We start from the raw sequence: 23,189 nt of genomic DNA on the forward strand, positions 1-23,189 counted from the left end.
GACCGACTGCAGGAACCTGCTGCACTCCTTCTCGCAGACATGGACAAGTCATTCAACTCCCTCAGTTAGACCTACCTGTTTGTACTCCTGGACCGCCTGAATTTTGGCCCTAATCTTCTTAGATATATTCGCCTCCTGTACACCGACATTACAGCCTCCGTAAGAATCGCGGATGCAACTTCACAGCTGTTCCGTATCAGAAGAGGCACTCGGCAGGGATGCCCTCTTTCTCCCTACTTGTTCGCAATCGCTATGGAACCACTCGCAGCATGGGTGCGAATCGACGCCCAAATATATAGTTTTGAGTGGTCGCGCGAGGTATCCGACTGCATAGTGCTCTATGCCGACAACTACTGTTCTTTTTTACACGTCTGAATAGGTCTGGTCCGCGCCTGCTCCGTATAATGGAAATCTTTGGCCAAAGCTCTGGTCTATACATGAATGCCTCCAAGTCCTATTTGTGGTCTCTATGTGGTGCTGATCAACTCGGAACCTGGGTGCAGCAGGTCACGGTAGCCCCAGATGGCTTTAAATACCTCGAGGTTTTCCTGTCCTCGTTCCAATCCGGCTCCTGGACTAAAAACGTGGCCCCACTGCTACCCCGGGTTAAACAACTAGTGAGCTCCTGCTCTCAGTTGCCACTGACGCTGCTCGGCAGGTCGGCCATCTTCAAAATGGTTTCATTGCCCCATTTAATATATCAACTCCAAAACCATCCCTATCCCATACCATATGCCTGGTTTCGGCAATTGAACTCGATCCTCAGCCATTTTCTCTGGGGGAGGGGCGCTGTGCCGGTCACGCTACAAACGTACTATCAATCCACGTACTGCGTGGGCCTTGTGCAACAAGACACCATCCCCGATTTGAACCCCATCGAGGTCAAAGTGTTTATGGGTGCGATGGGCACACACAAAATCACATTGCTATATCGCACCCTGGTCAATAATAGCCACAACACACTACACAAGACTAGAGAGGCCTGTCAGGAGGACCTAGGTCCACTCGATGAAGATGACTGTCTGAAGGCTCTCGAATCCCTGCGGGGTGCGGCCATCGCGCGCTGCCTCCGCTTTATACAATTTAAATACCTCCACAGGCTCTACTTTACACATTACAGACTTTGGCGTGCAGGCACGATTGACTCCTCCATGTGCCTGCGCTGTGGGCAGGCGGAGGGTACTTTCCTCCATACTATATGGGACTGCACCACCCTATCGCGGTTCTGGCGTGGGGTATTGACGTGTCTCTCTGAGGTCTTGGGGTGGGATATTCTGCGGTGTCCGCGCCTAGCCATGCTCCATATCACCGATGGGATCGGAGGGAATAGGTACAAAAGGCATCTTCTATTTCTGGGGCTTACCTTAGCGAAATGCGATACTGCAAGGGCTTGGAAGGCGGCTCTTCCACCCTCTGCCATGGCATGGAAAAGAGGCCTGGACTTCTCCATGGGGCTGGAACTTCAGATTTTCAAAGCGCAGGGATGTCACCAGAAACACCCCAAAATATGGAAGCGATGGGCCGACTATCGAGGTATATACCTTGAACCTCCCCCTCCAGCCCCCTGTGCAGAGGATTTGCCGTGATGATCAGCAACTGGGTAAGTGCATTTTGCTTCGCTGCTCATACATTGATACGTCGCGATCGGAGTCACTACCACAAAATACATGGATGTATGCTGTGACACTATTGTTCATGGTTTATGATGTTTTCTTTTGTTTGTTTCGGACACATGCATCTTTTATTCTTCACTGAATTTATTGTAAACTGTTGACATCTTTATTAATGCCATTCCATGTATGCAATGTATTGGCCTGGCCGCTCTTGGGCTCATATTGCCTGTCAACAGTAAAATTAGTTGTGAAAAAAAAAATCACAGTTATCACCAATAATAAAGTTCTTTTCACAGGTTTCAATGAAAAATACATTTGATTGCAAACATAGCATTGCCTAATGAATGTGAACTTTATAATCGATAAAAAATGTAGAATCTCAAATGAAGAATTTCTAAACATTTTCCCTTGCAGGATAATATTAAAAGCACATTTGTAAACCAAATTGTGAACACATTTTGTTGTCTTTTCCTTTCTATACAGATAAAGTCATACCACACCACCTATCTCGAAGTAAACAATCTCCACAAATCAAAAAATCCATCCTATCATCTTTGAAAGTTACTTTTCATAGAACAAAGAAACCCATTAAGGTGACATATGACCAAAACTCAATTATCACCCAAAATAACTTTCGTTTCACAGGTATGAACCAAAAAATAATTCAAAGCAAACGTAGCAAAAGCTAAGATAAATAACTATTGTTATCAAAAAGACATGTTGATTGTGGAATAAGTCATTTAAAAGAAGAATTCCCTTCCAGGTAAAATTTTAAAAAACACATTCATATACCAATTCACTAAAACATTTTTTAAATCTTTTTTTCTTTCTACCTGCAGATAAAGAATGGCAGCAAGAAATCAAGCAAACTATATTAAATCAAGCAGGGAAACCAGACTACTGAGTTACGATGGCTACCTTTATTGTGAGGAGAGATTAACTAAGCCTAGGAGTCATTGGAGGTGTGTGCAGTATAATGCATCCCATTGCACATGCAGATCGGTTACTCTTGTTGACACTGTTGAAAAAACAACCGAGCATAACCACTCTGCCTCCGCAATGGAGATTGAAGTTCATAAAAATATTGAAAAAATTAAACCCTTGCATCCACCTCCAATGAACCTTATGGCTCAAACATATCTATGCATGTAGCTAGTTCTATGCCTACTATTCGTAATCTATGTTGTATTATACAGAGACAAGAACAGGTCAGTAACTCTCAACGTGTAACACCTCAAACCTACTCAGATATCAACATATCTGAAGAATTGACAGTAACCATTACCAACTAATCTTTCCTTTTGCGTGACAACAAAAACCCTCTAAAACTAATACAAATCTTTTGCACCCCCAGTAACCTTACTAAACTGGAGAATAGTAATATGCGGATGATAGATGGTACCTTTAAGTCCACCCACCATCCCTTCAGCCAAATATACACTACTCATGCCAACATTAATAACACCACTGTCCTTTAGTGTACAGTTTACTGCCTGATAAGCAAGCTTCAACCTATTCTGAATTTTTGTGAGTGATAAAAACTATGGGCCTGATTACAAGTCTGGCCGTCTTGCGACCGCCAGACTTGCCGTGGCACAGGAATGACGGTCCACCGTATTGCCGATTACAACTTACAAAGTCGTATCAGCGATGGACCGCCTGCTAAGCCAGGGATCAGTCATTCCCTGGTGGTGGCGCAGGAGTGCCACAATGCATAATGCAGAGCAGGGACTTGCGCAGTCCAGCTCAGCATATTTTCAGTTCTTGCACCACCAGCATTTTCATGGCAGATCCTCGCCATGAAAAAGCTGGCGTTGCAAGAACAAAGGGGGTCCCACAGGGCCCCCATGTCCACCACGCCATGGGGATACATGGGGGGGGGCACAACATGTGCCCCCATGTCTGTATTACCCCTTGTTCAAGAACGGCATGGATGTCACTGTCCATGCCGTGCTGGAACCTTTAGGCCTCTCCCATTGCGGTGCTGGTTTTCAAGGCACCACATTGAAAAAGGCCAAAGAACCGCTGACCGTAATACGAGTTGCTCATTTACAACTCATAATTAGGTCGGCGCTGCTTTGGTGCAGCGGAGGCGGCATTGCGCAATGATTAATACCATTACTAAATTATACCCAGAAACTCAAATTCAAGGATTTTTTTTCCATTTTTCACAGGCATATTGGCATAAAATACAAAAAACATCCTTAGTTGAAGACTACATATCAGACAGTGAACTCCAATATCAATTGAAGAAACTAACAGCCTTATGCTTCGTGCCACCTAACAGTGTAGATGATTACTACACATCAATTACTGAATCGGACTACTTTACACAAAACTATGAAAAATTGGGCCCCTTACTAAATTATTTTGAAGACACATGGATTGACCATCTAACTAGGTCGGTCGCTAGAGGAAGTCAAGGTTCCCAATTGACTGGTGGAACTGTTACACGACCTGCTTAGAGGGTGGCGGGAAGACTAATAATGCCATTGACGGATGGCACAACTCCTTCAACAAATCTATCAGAAAATTGATCCAAACCTCTATAATTTTATGGAAACATTGAAGAAGGAGCAATGTTACCAAGAAATGAGAATAGTACAATCTTTAGCAAGTAGTCTGAATCCATGTATCTACCAAAAAAGTAAAGAAATGTCAGAATGACTTTCGCCACAAATTCAACAGTTTACGTTGTCAGTGGCTTCAGACTACCTGGAAAATATTGCAAGCATGCTGCATTTCTAATACAAACTAACCCCTTCTTCTAACTTACTTGCCTGTTTTTAAAGAATAAATAATTTGGCATTTCTTATTTTATTTATTAGGAATGTCTGAAATCCTACCTGCAGCTGTCTTTTTTCTTCAACTTTGGGTGATGTTTCAATTCATCCTGTCACCAAAAGTCTTCTGTACTCCAGAGTGGAGTAAACACCTGTACCAACAACGTATTAGTTGGTTTAAAAATCTGTGTTCTAATTAAAAAACGGGAACCCAAAACAAAATAGAAAAACATACATTCCCCCCCTAAAAAAGGCAAATTTAATCCATAATTCTGATCCACGTTCCATATTGAAAAAAAAGTGTCCCAGTCCATCCTCGTTGACCCAGTTCCAAAATGCAGTAATCCATAAACAAATATTTTCCCAAAAAAACCCTTCTTCGCCCTTTTGAAAGGCCTGCATCCGAAATCACGAATCCTTTTCCTTCTTTTAAACAAATGATATGTATTGCGAAAAAAAACCTCCAAACAGTACTAAAAAAAACACTTTGCTAAATAAAAACAATATTGCTATTATTATAAATAATTTTAATAAAGTAATCTGTTGTTTTTTAGAAATACTTCTTTAAACTTATCTTGCAATAACCACATTCGTCCTAATGTAGGCCTACAACAGCTACCTGCATTGGATTAAAAATAGGTTAAAACATACATAACATTGGAGATTTACACTAATCATTTTCAACTACCTCCCTCCTCTCTCACAAAAATATTTGCCACCTAAATTAAAATATTTACAGGTCTTACCTCACCGCAGCTCTCCCTTGTATCCGATCTTGACCGCAATGCTTCACCGACTGTAGAAACAGATACTCAACCACGTACGTCAAGGCTGAAAGTAAAAAGAAAAAAAGGACAATTATTGCCATGGAATATAATGGAAAAGCGTGGAAAAAATAGGTTTTTAATGTTTAATAAAATCTTGACAGTTCAAAATTATGCAGCATTTTTTTAAAAATAGTACATAAATACCTTTATTTTTTTTTGACACACATGCACCTAAGCAGCAATTTGTCAGAACTTATATGCACATCCACATTAGTCTTTTTTCTCAGTTTTAGTTTCACGATAATTATCAATATGTTTTTTTGAAATTTCCTTCCTATTCAGTCTATAGTGCTCTCAAACCTAACCTCCTCCTCTGCTCGTAGAAGGAAAAGATAGACCCGTAGAGAAGTCCAAAGGATATTCCACTAAGGTCACACACTAATTACACATCAGTTGAGGCACATTATAGGTATTAGTCCTACAAGAATTTCATATAGCAATAAAGTCAAAGAGAGTTTTGAAGTCCACAAACAATTCAGAGAATTTCGTTAGTTATCATTTGTTTATTATTCTTTTCTTGGATTGTCCAAATTTCATTAGAACACATAACAGCCGACACGTGTTTCGTCCATCCGGACTTTTTCAAGGCTCATTGGAAAGTAAAGTCTCTCTCCATAGACATGTAATCAGAAATAGATGACCACTCCTTGTTTGCATTGGTCAGTCCTGGCATTAAACGGTCAGTGTTCCATGTGATAATTTTCTAATGCCTCGAACACTCCCCACGCTAGTGATCAAATTGTCACGGCCAGGCAGACATCATAACGCTAAGGTACCGAAATATCAGAACGTCTGTGTTCCTTTCCAATGTCTTATGAAGGACCCCTGTCACCAACAGTGATGTTGGACCCCACTTGTATTCTTATAATTATCCCATCATAGTCCTTGTCGAAAGTATCCCCCAAAAAGGGTTGCCTTCCAAGCAAAAAGTTTACCGAGCAGGTCGTGATAAACCTGTCGACGGCACCCGTAACCTCGTCTTCACTTCCGTAGGAGAATCGGCCAATTTTTTTAAAATGATTACTGATTTTTTTAAAGTGCATTTCATATTTATTACTATATATAAAATCTTTTTTTTGCTTTTAATTATTACTAAAATATATTTAATACTTTAAAAAAACTATTAGGTGTCGTGTTATACTTTATTTCTTATTTGTATATTTTTTACATTATTCTAAATTATAACTATGGGCCTGATTACGAGTCTGGCGGTCTTGTACCGCCAGACTCGTCGTGGCATAGCAGTCCACAGTCGCCATACTATGACTTCTAAAATCGTTGCGGCGGTGCACCATCGGATGCGCCAGGGAACAGTAATTCCCCAGCAGTGGCGCAGGAGCGCCACAACGTAATATACGGAGCGGGGACTGGCACAGTCCCACTCAGCATATTACGAGTTCCTGGACCGCCAGCCTTTTCATGGCGGAACCCCGCCATGAAAAGGCTGGCGGTGCAGGAACAAAGGTGGGTCCTACAGGGCCCCCATGGCCACCCCGCCATGGGGACACATTCAGGGGGCAACAACATATGCCCCCCATCTGTACCCCCACAAAGTTCCAGCACAGCATGGACGTCCCTGTCCATGCCGTACTGGAACTTTTTTGCTGTTCCCATTGCGGTGACTGTTTTCCAGGCACCACCATGGGCACAGCAAACAACCCCAGACCGTATTACGAGTTGCACATTTGTAACTCATAATACGGTTGGCGCGCTCGCGCGGCTTAAGCGCAGTGGTTGCAGCACTACGCAGCTGCACCAGAGTCGTAATCATTTTTGTGCACTTTTTAAATTTTTATAACATTTCAAATTAAACAATGAATCTTTATAAATGAATACTCAGGTATTAAAATTAATACCCGAGTATTAGTGCATTTCCCCACCCATAACCCCTAAATCCCTCAAACCCGATGCCTAAAGGGTTATGTTACAATCCCTTTTCTTATTATAAATTATTTTTGTAAAGAATATTAAACTATATTTACTAATTTTCTAATACTCAGGAATTAAAATTAATACATGAGTAGTAATACACTTTCCCACCCATAACCCCTAAATCCCTCACATCCCGTGCCTAAATGGTTATGTTACAAACCCTTATCTTATTTTATTTTTTGGGAAAAGTATTAAATTGTATTTGTTATTACTCTAAATAAATGAATACCCAGGCATTAACATTACCTGAGTATTAATACACGTTTCCCAACCACAACCCCTAAATCCCTCAAATCCTGTGCCTCAAGGGTTATGTTACAAACCCTTTTCTTATTATAAATTATTTTTGTTAAAAAAATATTAAACTATATGTATTAATGCTCTAACTACATTAATACTCAGGAATTAAAATGAATACATGAGTAGTAATACACTTTCCCACCCATAACCCCTAATTCCCTCACATCTCGTGCCTAAATGGTTATGTTACAAACCCTTATCTTATTATAAATTATTTTTGTTAAAAAAAACAAATGTATTTAATAATTCTCTAAATAAATTAATACTCAGGTATTACAATTAATAAATGAGTATTAATACATTTCCCGTACATAACCCACAAATCACTCACATCCCCTACCTAAATGGTTATGAAATGTAAATGGTTAATTTGCAATACTTTTAATGCCAGAGTACCAGTACATGAATGAATGAAAAATGTAGTGTACGATTACTTAAATTCAGTACAAATTTGGGCAAGTCGAAATAAAAGCATATGGTGAAGTGCAAGCAAGTATTAAAATCAATTAATTCATGACGACAATAAAAGACATTACATTTTTCAGTGCGACAAATTGGATGGTCCAGAGCATTGACGTTTCCAGATGCAGGTTAACAAGTGAGTTCAATTTGTTTCCCAAGCTTATCGGGACCGAAGTAACCAATATTATGGGCTGAGCATATGATAAAGTGCAAGCGAGAGTATTAAAATCAATTAATTCATGATGACAATAAAAGACATTACATTTTTCAGTGTAGCAAACTGGATAGGCAGAGCATAGATGCTTCCAGGTACAGATTAACAAGGGAGTCCAGCTACTTCCCCAAGCTAATAGGAACCAGAGTAGCAGATATTATGGACTGAGGATAGATTTATTGAGCAATCGGCTGCTCCTTAAGGGACCGGACAGTGGTTGGTAGTTGATCTGTTTTTGCCAGCAACTTGCCCTTTAGCAGTGTGTGGGCCTAATATATGCATTTCTCAAACTTGGCCATGTCGGACACAGTTTCCAAGGTGTACAGGAGATGTAGAGCCTCTTTGGCCTAATGAATGCCCTAGTGTTAAATAATTGGCCTCAGGAGAGTAATGTGGAAGTTCTGGGCAGCAAAGTAATATATGAGCCAGTGATTGCCTTTTATAATTTCACAGTCTGCAGCGTGTGATGTTTTCAATTGTTTTCCAGGCCAGGTTCAGTTGGGAGCGGCACCAGCTTGGCCCATAAGAGCATTTTCCCACGGCCTGGGGAAGATGAGGCTTGCATGACTGATTTATTTGAGATGTTGTTAGGGAATCATGTAAGGACCTTGTGTGGAGAGCTTCCATATCCAGTGGACGTGAGCGGAGGTGCAGTTGCTTTTTCATTGCAGTTTTGATGGCTGTGTAGTTAATTGCATTTTGATCCCAGTTCTCGATGGCGAGTTGCAGGCTTTCTCTCGCAGCTGTGAGATCAGGGGTTATTATCTATTGTGCAGATTGTTTTATGACTGCCTTCCTAGTACTATAAGGTGCGTCTGTAGTTAGGTAAAAATATTTTGCCTAAGCAGCCAAGTATTCAAGTTCTTGATCAATGATGCCAAATTTGAGTCTAACCAATGTATTCCTTGTGTAAGAGGGCAGTTGAAACAGTTTATTGTAGAACGTACATTGGAGCTTGTGCTGTCCCGGTGATCCCACAACTTTTCCACACAGAAATGTGAGGAAAACATGATTTGTTTAAGCTAAATTTGAGGTTTGCAGGGGATTCTGGGTAAGAAAACGCTGGGGGATCCACACAAGCCACACCTCTCTGGACTCCCCCGGGTGTCTAGTTTTCAGAAATGTGTGGGTTTGGTAGGTTTCCCTAGATGGTCGCTCAGCTCAGGACCAAGAACTCAGGTTACCCCCTTGCAAAGCCAGGTCATTTGGTGATAGCTAATTTTGATGTCTCCACAATACGTTTTAAGACGTTTCCTGTTGCAGGCACTAGGCCTACCCACACAAGTGAGGTACTATTTTTATCAGGAGACTTGGGGAAATGCAGGGTAGGTGGAAGTTTGTGGCTCCCTGCAGATTCTTGTGCTTTCCATCACAAAAATGTGAGGAAAATGTTTATTTTTTATTTTTTACAAAAGTTAAAGTTTGCAAGGGAGTCTGGGTAACAGAACCTGGTGAGAGCCACACAAGTCACCCCATCCTTGATTCCCCTGGATGTCTAGTTTTTAAAAATGCACAAGTTCCTTCGACTGTGTGAAATGCGCTAACTGACCCACCCAATCCTCTGTAATGTATGATTTGCCGATGATTGTTAACAAAAAGAATTATTAAAAAAAAAAATGCACAAGTTTACTAGGTTTCTCAAGGTGCCGGATTAGCTTGGGCCCAAAATCCACAGCTAGGCACATTATAAATAAAGGGTCTGTTTTCAGTGGAAAAACGTGATGTGTCCACGTTGAGTTTTGGGCCGTTTCCAGGCGCGGGCTCTAGGCCTACCCACACAATGTACCATTTTTATCGGGGTGAATGCTGGGTGGGTCGAAGTTTGTGGCTTCCCTGCAGATTCTAGAACTTTCCATCACAGAAATGTGAGGAAATTGTTGTTTTTATTTTTTTTTACAAAGTTTGAGGTTTGCAAGGGATTCTGGATAACAGAACCTGGTGCAAGCCACACAAGTCACCCCATCCTGGATTTCCCTGGGTGTCTAGTTTTTAAAAATGTACAGGTTTACTAGGTTTCCCTTGGTGCCCGTGAGTTACGTCCCAAAATCCACAGCTAGGCAAATTCTAAATAAAGGGTCAGTTTTCAGTAGAAAAAGGTGATGTGTTCACGTTGTGTTCCTGTTGCGGGCAATAGGCCTACCCACCAAAGTGAGGTACCTTTTTTATCTGAAGACTGAAGGGGAACACAGAATAGTAGAACTAGTGTCATTACCACTTGTCTTTTTCTGCATTTCTGCCTTCTAAATACAAGACAGTGTGTAAAAAAATGGCATTGTGAAAAATCTCTTCTAATTCACATGCTAGTATAGGTATCCACAAATTCAGAGATGTGCAAATAACCACTGCTTCTAAAATCCATATCTTGTACCTATTTCGGAAATACACAGGTTTCCTTGATACCTATTTTTCACTCTTTATATTTTACAAATGAATTGCTGTATACCCGTTACACAATGAAAAATCATTGCAAGGTGGAGCTCAGTTATTGGCTCTAGGTACCTTGGGTTCTTAATTAACCTACAAGCCCTATATATCCCGCAACCAGAAGCATCCAGTGGGCATAACAGTATATTGCTTTCAAATATCTGCCATAGTTAGAAGAAGTTACAGGTGAAAACATTGGCACAAATGCCTGGTTTTTACAACTCGATTTTAATATTTTTTTTATTGCAACTATTACTTTGAAGGATCTACGCAAATGAGCCCTTGCTGAATTCAAAACTGTGTCTACTTTTCAGAAATGTATAGCTTTCCGGGATCCATTACTGGTTTCACACCCATTTCTACCACTAACTGGAAGGAGGTAGAAAGCACAAAAAAATAGATGAAATAGGATATGTCCCAGTAAAATGCCAAAACTGTGTAGAAAATGTTGGTTTTCTGACAAAGGTCTGCCTGTTACTGAAAGCTGGGAAGATGGTGATTTTAGCAACACAAACCCTTTGTTGCTACCATTTGCAGGGAAAAACAGATTGTTTCTTCTGCAGCATTTTTTCGTCTCCATTTTTCAAAAAAGTGCAGACTACCAGAAAAAGGCTTAGCACTGGGGAAGGCCTAGCAGCAAAGGGGTTAAAGGCTTCTTAAGTGCCCCACCTCCCCCCTGCGCTGCCTCCCTACTTCCAATCCGAGGTCCTACTCCTCTTCTTAGACCTCACTCCACTTCAACATAGCCAGCAACAACGCTGAGGACGAGCTTTACCTGCTGGTCCACACCCCTGAGGGACCACATGCTCAGAACTGTCAAGCTTCAAGACACTCCCCCAAGCCCTGCCATGGCTGCTGGCTGGTCTCCTGAGGCCCCCCTCATCAACAGAACTTGTAGCATGTTCATGCTTCAGCTCCCACTGAAAAATATCCCTGCAGCCTGGGTGAGGAACTTGCAAAGTACGCATGACTGTTTGGCCCGCCGGAAACGGTTGGTCAAGCAGCTGTGTGCACTTAGTGTGTACAGTCCACTCCTCCTCCCTGATCCACTAGCCCCGCCCCACCCCGTCCTAACCCAGCCCCACAAAAAAGAAAAAGAAAATGATAATAACTTAATTTTATTTTTCCCTTTCCAGCAGTGGGATGATGCTCCTCCCCCTTAGTGGAGGAGCCGCCGCTGGTACTGTGCAGTATTGTACCTTAATGTTTTAAGTGTTAGTTGTGTTCGGCATAGGGCCGGACTGGCCATAGTGGCATCATGCGTTTGCCTGAGAGGCTGGAAGGGTTGGGGACCGTCTTTATTACTGGGGGCCGGTTTTGCAGTGATGCTGCAATATCAGCTCCCAGTAACAGCAGCAGCAATGCTTCACACATAACAACCCCCTCCCTCCAATCCCCCCGGGTCAGGGACTGGTCTGACAAAATTGCCAGGGCTGCTTTGGATTAGAGATTACAGAATTCTGATGTCGGGTTGCAGCCACAAGCTACCATTATGTCTTGATTTATTCGTGACTTCTTGGCTGGCAAAATTATCGTGCTCAACTAACAGAGCTTCCCTTGAAACACCGCAATTTTCCATGACTGATTTGGGATTTCAGTGTTTACCATTTAAACAGGAGGCATAGCCGAGACCGCCTCGATTTCCAGGAGCGCTTGAATACCTGGTTTCCTTCCTTTTACCAGGAGCCCGATTCATTCAGCCATTGACACCCAGTTGGACAAAACCCCTGGTTTCCTTCACCCTAAGTCTTTAGGATTCTCATTCTGCGTGCTTCGATTAATTTGAAGAACTGGCTGTCCATCCTACCCCCTGTCCTGAAGAAGACCCGTTTTGACATCCTCCATTAATACTCTTGTCAGGATCGAAACGTCCACGGTTATCTGTCCATACTTCAATAGGTCTCCTAGCTTAAAAAGCCATGTGATTCAATTACTGAGCTTGAGACATTTTTGTCACATTATGAAATTGGACCTTTTTAAAAAAAAGAAAACACCTGTAAATATACGTACAGTTTCATGTCACTTATTTGTAGAATACACAGATTTTGCCACCATGTCACTTTATTCACTGTGTCACTGTAAATCACTTCCACATGCGTCATTCTATTAATTGAATTATCAGACAGCCTTTCTCCTTGGTAATTCTTTACTCTGTACTAAAAACTTGGAAACGCGAAATAAAAACATTGTTTTCTCTTCATGGTATAATTTTGTTGCTGTGTTTGTGTTCAAGCACCTCTCTTTAGATTAATCACTACCTCCTAAGTAAATGTGTAAAGCTACAAAGAAATTGTTTTGACCCGGCAGAACCAATTGTTGTTTGTACTACTGCTTTGGATTCCCAGTCTGGCCCTGGTTCGGCTGTAACAGGTGTGTGTGTGGTCCACCTTCCTCAGACCAGCTCTAGCTCTTGATCCGGGGGAGTGTCCATCATAACAGTGCCTATTGAACAGTTGCAGCCTAGTAGTAGTGTCATGTGATCTACACCAAAATGAGTTCCCCAATATGAGCGCCATTACCTAGCAGCCAGTAAAAGGGAGGAGCTTACCACAGGATATCCTGTTGTATCTCAAGCAAAAACATGCACAAAGAGGGAGCAAATTATCAATAACCCAAATCCCTGGGAGGGGGGGGGAAAGGGGCGGTAGGGATTCAGGACTGTATCTAGGCAGTGCTAGACATGGAGTATTAAAGATTACTGGTAAGTAACTGGGCAAACACCCATATTCTAAGCAATCTGATTCTCTAAACCAATCTCAGCATTGCTTACACTTTTAGTTTCTGAGTGATGGTAGGGAGCCTTGTCCTTTAAATTGAACTATTTAAAAACATAGTTAATCCTTTGCTCAGTCAGTGCTGAAGAGAGGGGAGGTTTGTGGATAGAGGTTAACGGCATCCGGTTTGTAGGTGTGGTTTTTTTCTTTTTTTTCTTGGCTTCTCAATTGTATTATGAGACTCAAACTAAGAAACAGAGATGATCCATAAAAATGTGGTTACAGAACATGATTTATGTTGAAAGTGGTACTGCTTTGCACTCCCACAAATGCTATAGACCAATTTACGGTAGGAGCTATCCGCCTAAGCCTGTCCTAGCTCTTATGTAAGGAGTTTTCTACCATGAGTGCAAGAACTCCACATGTGGAGGTATACATTTTAGGTTAAGTGGAAGTGTTGGAAGGTAGATTATTAGTAGGGGTACGTCTGCACCTACCATTAGCATTAAGGCCACCAATGCAATAAAAGGTCCAGACAACTTCTCAACAAATTATTCCCTTGCTCAACCCTGGCAATGAGCAGGCAGGCTTAACTTAGGAGACAGGTGTGTAAAGCATTTAAAAACATAAATCCATTAACTAAGTAAGTCACAACACACAATAAAAATCCCACACCAATTTATAAAAATCCAAAATATATTTATCTTTACAGTGACACCAAAAGGACACAAATCTGATATAGGGAGCCGGAGGTATGAATTTTGACAGATTAATCACTTTACCGTGCTCAAAAACATATAGCACCAACTTGAGACATCTGGTTGCGCTTGACTGGGACAAAGTCAAAGTTTGAGTTTACGTTCTGGGCAGTGGTATTATCAATAGACAAAAGGCGCATATGGTGAGTACACCCGGTATTCGTGGAGTTCGTAATTAATTTTGAACTCCACGAATACCGGGTGTACTCACCATATGCGCCTTTTGTCTATTGATAATACCACTGCCCAGAACGTAAACTACATAACAGAATAGAAGGCTGCTGTGGTGCGCCATGAATACATTTGAAAGTATGAGAAGTAGTAGAGCCAAAGAAGCAGATGACCTCTTTAACAACAGGGATGATAATACAGCATCTTTCACAGCTAACCCAGGGGCTACATCTAGACCGAATGAAGGCCTCAAAAACAAATTCCAACGTCTGGAGAGGCTACGGAAAAATGAGGCATCCAAATGGTGGGACGGGGCCACCCTACGACAATATATTAAAATAAAACAAATACCCAGGGGGCTCCGCTCTCAAATCCTACCAACATATGATGACCTAGACCCAGATCTGTTAATAGCATGGGAACAAGAATTAACAGAAAATTCTAACAAACTAATGGGAATACTGATCGAAAACTGTGATAGAAAAACAGCTAAACTGCAGACAGAGATAGAGACCCTAGAAGCAGAAATCAAATCACTTAACCTCACAGAAGCAACTGAGAAAAATTATAATATTTTGAATGACATCTTGAAACATCATATCTCAGAAATTAAAGCACGTAAAACCAAAAAACTCAAGAGAGATGAGGCTGATTACCGCAATGGTAGGATCTTTACCTTTGCTACCAAATATGATTACCTTGTATCCAAGGATGACCCCACAAAACCTAAATTGGCAACTTCCTCTAACTCTAGCAATACCTCACTCGACACACCAATAACGAGTGGATCAGAACAGGGAGATATACGGACGGAATCAACAGATTTAGAGAATCGTTTTTTACAAGAGGTGTTATGTATCAAGAAAGGCAACAGGGAACAGAACAAACGCCCCCTAATAAGCCCAAGACAAGGAGAGGGAAGAGAGGAGGTAGAAAAAGAAGAGAAGGCAGGCATGAAAACGAGATCATAGAACAGGAGAAAGTAGATACTGTCAGTATAATCAATCTATCTACCAAAATACTAACAAATGATGACAAAGCTCTCCTTAAAAAAGGTCTAAACTTTTGTCCCAAAAGTCACGGGAATGTGGTGGATCTGAAAATAGATTTGTTTAAATTCATTAGGAAAATGAAAATTTAAAAGCATTTCTTGTTTGATAATGAAGTAAATAAAAGAAATACTGTTGATCGACAATTACATCCATTGAGTGAGATAACTATCCAGGAAAGTATTGATACTAGGCTACTCTTGTCACTAACAGACTGTGAGGATGAGATTACAACTGCAGATATTGTCATGCGGGATCTGAATGTGATAAGTGATGCACGAGTGGAGAGTGGTCTGAGAGAAAAATCAAACTGGACACCCACCTTACAGAGTGGGAACAGTATAGATATTTTCTATAAACTGGTTAACAGTGATCTAGACAGATTTGATCTAAAAAAACATCCACCACACCTAAGGAATGACAACCTGACACATGGTGAGAGACAAGCACTAAGAAAGTTAAGAACTGATGACAGTATAATCATAAAGGAGGCAGATAAAGGGGGCAATATCGTCATTATGTCTAACCTAGACTATGAAAACCAAATTCTCTCACAATTGGGAGATTTGGAATGCTACGAACACATCACTAGCAATCCAATTTGGAAACTTACAGATCATATCAACAGACACCTAAAACAATGGTATGGCATAGGTGTTCTGGATCACGACGAATATAGCTATTTACAGGTAAACAAACCGAGATTCCCATGTATATACACACTCCCAAAAATACACAAGAATCTATCCTTCCCACCGGGCAGGCCTATCATCTCAGGGATAGAAGGCCCCACAGAAAGAATGTCTGAATATGTCAACATTTTCTTGAAACCATTCGTATACAACCTTCCATCATTTATACGAGATACTAAACATATCTGGGGCTCATATCGGACATTACGTGGGGGCCTGACATGAAACTAGTAACACTAGAGGTTACAGCACTATACACGAGCATTAGAAGAGAATGTGGATTGAAAGCAATCAGGAAAATTCTTAGCACTAGATCTGCGAGCACATGGGAACAAACAGAGATGCTAATTACCATGATAGAATTTATCCTTGACAACAATGTTTTTCTCTTTAAGGATAAATGGTATCGCCAAAAACAGGGAGTTGCCATGGGCTCCAAATTCTCTCCTTCGTACGCCAACCTCTTTATGGGATGGTTTGAGGAGGAGTGGATCTGGGGCCAACATGGGTCTGAATGGACAGAGTTCATTCTCTTTTGGGGCAGATATATTGATGACTGCCTGATGATCTGGACAGGAGACGATGTAAAACTTATGAAATTTGTGGAACACCTCAACAACAATACGTGGAACATCAGATTCACACACGAGCATAGCAAGGTGAAGGTAACATTCCTTGACACAGAATTGTATATAGAAAACAATCAGATTAACAGCAGACTGTATCGTAAAGACACAGCGTGCAATGCAATATTACATGCATCTAGCGCGCACCCTAGGCACCAGATCAATGCCATCCCTTATGGGGAATTTGTCAGAGCCAGACGCAACTGCAGTCTAGACTCTGACTTCACAAAATGTACTGAAGAAATGACCAAACGTTTTAAGTCTAGAGGTTACAACACACATACACTAAAGAAAGCTGAATCTAGGATCATGAGGATCAAAAGGGAAACGACCTTAAGAGATACTACTAGCAGAAAGAAAGATGACAACAAAGTCAGGTTCATTACGAATTTCAACAACCTTTCGGATGTGCTAGTTAAAAGCCTGAATAGACACTGGCATATCCTAAAGAAAGATGAAACCATGACGGAGGTGATTGACCATAAACCAGAGATTACCTATAGAAAAGGGGCCTGTCTCAGAAGTCTCCTTAGCCCTAGCTATCCCACACCCACTATCAGTAGGAACTGGCTGTCTACACATATGGTGGGCTTCCACAGATGTGGACATTGCACGGCCTGTAAATGGGCGTACAGCAAGAAATTGGATTTCATGGGTCCTAACGAAAGACGCTACAAAATTCATACGAATATCAACTGTAACACAAGTTTTGTAGTGTACATCATTGAGTGCAGATGTAACAAAAAATATGTGGGTAGCACGATACGTCCCTTACGTGTCAGGATAGGGGAACACATGAGGGCGGTTAAGCAGGGCAATCAAAGATACCCCATTGCGACACATATCCTGGAGTAATTATAGACAACAAAAAAGTCCCTAGGAACGAATGAATAGAGAAGGCAATCAATAAGGACCCAATCAGTGCTTATTTTTAAAGACTTGTCCAGCCAGACAGTGGTCATAAATTTTACTGATATAGTAATGAAGCAAAAATAACAAAGAAATTCTCAAAGTAGGACACAAGCCTGTGTCCCGTACAAATAATAAAGAGAAGAACAGAAACAACAAAAAGGTTCAGGCAAAAAATGTTTGTTACAAATGGTAGAAATAGAGAGTGAACTTAACAAACATTACATGGGACACCCTTATGTATCATACTTAGTATTTCTAAGAACATATAGGGTGTTTACAAGTGTCGACGGCGTTTCGATCCTACAAACGAAATATTAGGATCATCATCAGGACAACATTGATTATGCCTGTACAGTTAACCTGAATAGCCTTAAGGAAGAAGGGGGGAGGAAGAGAGAAAGCAAGATAACAGTTAGAAAGTAATGATTCCATAACCATGATTAAAAAAGATTAAAAAGTCTGAGCAAACACAATACTGCACGTCACCGTATATCAAGGAGCAAGGAGTAAAGGAGAAGTCTGAGCAAACACAATACTGCACGTCACCTTATATCAAGGAGCAAGGAGTAAAGAAGAAGCGAGTAAAGGAGCAAAAGGAGGCGGACATACTAACATAATAGAGAATGTGCAAGATGTCAAGAATCTAACGAGGTGTATTCGGGATCGGTGTCCAAGATAACCATGCGTTTTGAAGAAGAAGGTCATCATAAGACCTTACTCAAGGTTCTAAAACGTGGTACCAGCCCGGTAATTCGAAGAATTGTAGCAAGCCGGAATGGAGGGCTGTCCGTAAGTATACATGCCAAGGGGAGGGAGTGCGAAGGAATGAGGTTAAGATAAACCTTGTGACAAGGAATTAACCAGGACGTGCGGCCGATAAGGCGTGACTATTCCGAAGGTGAGGACGGGCGGTGAACGAAGGTGGCGAGAACCGAGTAGTGATGGAACATGAGCGGCTTCTAGCAAAAAGGACGAACGCGGGAAGCGGTACCAATGTGGGGTGCTCTGTGTGAAAAAAGAGTAAAGATTGACAGGGGAGGCAGACTCACCATAGGCATAAGTGAGAATAATTCCGTAGCGGGAATTGGAGGCAGTGGGAGCCCCGAGTAAGGGAATCGTCAGGAGGACTGTGGAGAAAAGAAGGGAATTAGGGGCAGTCAAAAATAATAATGACAGAGTGGGGTAGGGAGAACGGGAGGGCTCACCGGAGTGGTGGAAATTGACATATGTCCAAAAATTGCTGGGTGCGCGGTCCGTAGTAACGGCAATGGCCGCGGCTATAAGGATAGCTTGGTCTTGGGTCGTCAGGGGGGCTAGAATTAGTCCGTGACAATGCGCTAGGAGGGAAGGGGGGATAATTAAAATTAATTAATAATAATAGGGCCAACGGTAGGAAATTGGTGTCGTTAGAGTCGGGAGGGCGGGAAGACTCACCGGTGAGATAAGGATTCGTTACTTTCCGGCAATGCGGGGAGCGAGGTCCGGTGATACGGCTGCTGCCGTGGGTGGAAAGACAAGACTGTGATAAGGAAGGAGAGGGCCACTGATTGGACGGCCCGGGTAGGGACGTGGAAAGGGAGAAGGGACAAGGGACAAGATGAAGGATGCCATCTTGGATAGGGTTGAAGAAAAGGAGAAATAATAGGGAAATTAGAGATATTGCAAGGAGGGAAATAGTGTGGAGAGTAGATGACGGGTTGGGTGATCGCGTACACGATGAAAAAGTGATGATTAAAATTCCAAGGGAATTGGAGAAGGTGATCTGAACATGAGGCAGTAGAGAAACAATACATGGAAACAATTGGACAGACTAGACTTAAAAGAGATACCAGTAGTTACTCATTGAATTGTGCAGTAGAATTCTAAGTCAATAGCGAGAGCAGAGTTACAGATCAGATAGTTGTGGACCAGTCCTCATGTCTGTTCAATCCCGAATTGAAGCTATCTGTCTTCAAAATCCATTTTAGTTCCTCTCTGTTCAGTGTTTTCACGATATATCCTCCTCTTGGGGGCAATTTAACAGCAGAGATGACAGTCCACCGAATTTCATCTTCAGAGTGTTTCTTTTCCAGGAAATGTTCAACCAATGGTGCTGTGAGGATTTTGCATCTAATTCTGCTGCGATGCTGAGAAATGCGTAGGCGAATCTTTTGCGTCGTCTGGCCAATGTAGATCTCATACCTATACATATACATATATACATTATCGGGACAGAAGATCGCATATATGACAATGGTAGAATTACAGTTGGTGAACGTTTTTAATTCATTTCTGATGTTGCCAAAAACAAAAACTTTACACTCAATAGTCAATGCACATACTACACAATTACCACATTTGGCATGACCTTTCAATGGTGGAAGAGACCAGATATCATTTAGAGTATTGATACTCGTCTTATTCGTAGTAGTGGGTAAGGCTGCACGAACAAGGTGATCCTTAATATTTTTATTTTTATTGAATGCGAACAACGGACGCTCCAGGCGGAGATTACCAGCATTCAGAATAGGCCAATTATTAAGGATGCTTTTGCGTATGGAGTTAGACAATGTAGAAAAAGTGGTAACGCAAACCAATCTGTTGGTTTCAGACTTAGGTTTGGGTTCAAGGAGTGCTTCACGGGGACAATACCAAGCACGTTTCATGGAGTTACGTACTAATCTCTTAGGGTAGCCCCTTTTAGATAATTTGGCGGAAAGTATTTTAGCTTCATGAAAGTAGTACTCTTTTAAACAACAATTTCTGCGAATTCTCAGAAACTGCGAAAAAGGAAGGGAATCTCTCAAGGCAGGTGGGTGACTGCTGTTGTAACTTAACAAGGTATTCCTTTCAGTGGGTTTACGAAAGAGACCTGTGACAAGATAACCATCTATATGCTTAATGGTAAGGTCAAGGAAAGGAATAGAGTCCCTTTGATGAGTCAGTGTAAATTTAAGGCCCCCACAATTGTTATTAAGCCAATGGAGGAACGAAGTGAGTAGATTTTCATTGGCCTGCCATATCATAAAGATATCATCAATGTATCTCTTCCACTTACAGATACATGATGAAAAAGGATTAGTAGTGTTAAGGATACAGTTCATTACTAGTGCATCCATGTATAAAATAGCCAAATTTGGAGCAAAAATTGCGCCCATGGATGTGCCTTTAACTTGTTGGTAAAAAAGGTCTTCAAACATGAAAAAATTCCTGGTAAGACAAACTTCTAATAGTTGCAATACGAAGTTTGTAGGGACTGTGTGGGGTCGAGGTCTTTCATCAAGGACGGTTTCCATCACAAGCAATGAATCCCTTTGCGGTATATCAGTATAAAGGGATTCTACATCCAAAGTGCAAAGAATGTTAAGTTTGGGGTCATAGGGATGGTTCTCAATCAGGTTAATCATAGACATACTATCACGGATATAGCAGTCAGTAAGGGGAACAAAGTCCTTAATAAAGTGGTTGACATAATGGCCTAACGGCTCAAGAATAGAGCCACATCCAGAGACAATAGGACGACCAGGGGGTTTCTCAAGGTCTTTATGAATCTTAGGGAGCGTATAAATTACTGGCATCCTGGGGCTTTTAGTATTAAGAAATTGGTATTCTAGTTTAGAGAGGAAACCTTGTTGTAGGCCTTCATCCGTGATCTGTCGAATGAGGGTCTGAAGTTCCTTAGTAGGGTTAGTATTTAATCTACAATAATGGTCAGGATTAGCCAATTGGCGATTAACCTCATCTTTATAGTCCTTTAGCTCTTGTAACACAATTCCACCACCCTTGTCAGCAGGTTTGATTATTAAGTTGGAATTTTCACGAAGGGAAGAAATAGCTGATTTTTCTTCGCTGGTAATGTTGTAAGGGATGTAGTGGTGTGCGGCAGAAATGTTCATCAGTTCTTTCAGTACAAGTTTTTCGAATGTAATAATCTCACTTGGGATCATATTGTTGTGTGGTGAGAAAGTGGAAGGTGGTCTTAGTGGAGTATTAGATTGTTTGGGAGTCATTGGGTTCTGTAAAAAATAGCTATGGAGCCTAATTTTACGAAAAAACCTTAAGAGATCCATCTGGAGATCAAGGAAATTGGGGTATGTCGTTGGGACAAACGAAAGACCTTTACTGAGTAGTGATATCTCATGACTAGAAAGTACATGTGTAGAGAGATTAAACAAAGGAAAAGTTAGACTGGGGTCAGACATGTTGTGTAGTTCAGAGTCTACCAGCGGTAGAATTTCTGGCGTGTTTGGCGCTCTCCTGGCGGGTTGTACCAACGAGGGCGTTGTCTGCCCCTTCCTCTCCTTGGTGGGTCTTGTAGGTCCTGACCTAAAAAAAGGGGATTGGGGGTTTGTGTGGTGTTGCTTGTACCCTCTCCTGCGTCTGAGTTATCAGAGGACTCTGCAGATGTATCAGAGAACCCTACTAGATTCTGGCGTCTGTTGAATCGGCCCCAAGGTCTTGAGTTTTGGGGATTGTTGTAGGTCCGATTAGTGTAAAAATCTTTATTTAAATAAGGGTAGGCTCGTTCTGGAGCAAATGATTTAATATCCCTTTTGACCTTGTTTGATTTTTTGTTTTGTTCTATACGATGGAATTCCTCAGTTGTTTTTTGGACCTTTTCTAACAGTTTTTTGGCGTCTGGGACTGTATTGTTATCCTTGATATTTTTCTCTATATCCTCGATCAAATTGGTGAGTACCTGAAGTTCCTCAGTGGCAATATCTATGCCTAGTACTAGCCAGTGTCTAGAGCAAGTTGTACCTATGTAGCTGAAATTATTTATTTATTTGGGGTTGTCTGTGAAGACACCTGGAATATTTCTCACTATTAGGCCTTGTGGGATCGTGTTAGATTTAAGATACTCGGTGAGCATACGTGTCATAAGTTCCAAGCGAATGAATTTCTTTTTTTGTTTCTCTAATTCAACAGATAAATCAGTCGTGTTACTGTTGGCACCTGAGAGATCATCTGTGTTAGAAAAAAGCGAAGGGCCTTCTAAAATCTTTTTGATATAATCATCTGAGTACAGTGGTGCGTTGTCAGACATAGCACTGAAGTTTTCAGTGTGTGATAGAGGGGAGAGGGGAAAGGAAAAAGGGGACAAGGGAAGGACCCACTTCGGAAAGGGGGTATAATGGAACTTAGCTCTTGCAATCAAGCGATTGCGCTAAACATATTTAAATAACAACAAGAGCACCCATATAAGGTCGACCAGGGACCCTGGGAATTATGTAATTATAGACAACAAAAAAGTCCCTAGGAACGAATGAATAGAGAAGGCAATCAATAAGGACCCAATCAGTGCTTATTTTAAAAGACTTGTCCAGCCGGACAGTGGTCATAAATTTTACTGATATAGTAATGAAGCAAAAATAACAAAGAAATTCTCAAAGTAGGACACAAGCCTGTGTCCCGTACAAATAATAAAGAGAAGAACAGAAACAACAAAAAGGTTCAGGCAAAAAAGGTTTGTTACAAATGGTAGAAATAGAGAGTGAACTTAACAAACATTACATGGGACACCCTTATGTATCATACTTAGTATTGCTAAGAACATATAGGGTGTTTACAAGTGTTGACGGCGTTTCGATCCTACAAACGAAATATTAGGATCATCATCAGGACAACATTGATTATGCCTGTACAGTTAACCTGAATAGCCTTAAGGAAGAAGGGGGGAGGAAGAGAGAAAGCAAGATAACAGTTAGAAAGTAATGATTCCATAACCATGAT

General features: G+C 41.3%; 1 protein-coding gene across 3 annotated transcripts in view; it reads right to left on the bottom strand.

Annotated features, from left to right (window-relative positions):
• The window catches only part of LOC146782821 (uncharacterized), a 271,182-nt gene that overhangs the window by 24,277 nt on the left and 223,716 nt on the right, over nucleotides 1–23,189 (bottom strand). For all 3 annotated transcript variants that reach the window (XR_014972318.1, XR_014972317.1, XM_085639217.1), the window contains one exon: nucleotides 5,143–5,227. Coding sequence is in view for 1 of the 3 variants with exons in the window: in XM_085639217.1 (XP_085495343.1) it covers nucleotides 5,143–5,227 (85 nt within the window). In the remaining 2 variants the exon portion in view is untranslated. The remainder of the gene's footprint in view (nucleotides 1–5,142; nucleotides 5,228–23,189) is intronic.

The sequence above is a fragment of the Triturus cristatus genome, chromosome 12 (genome assembly GCF_964204655.1).
Source record: "Triturus cristatus chromosome 12, aTriCri1.1, whole genome shotgun sequence".
NCBI classification, from domain to species: Eukaryota; Metazoa; Chordata; class Amphibia; order Caudata; family Salamandridae; genus Triturus; species Triturus cristatus.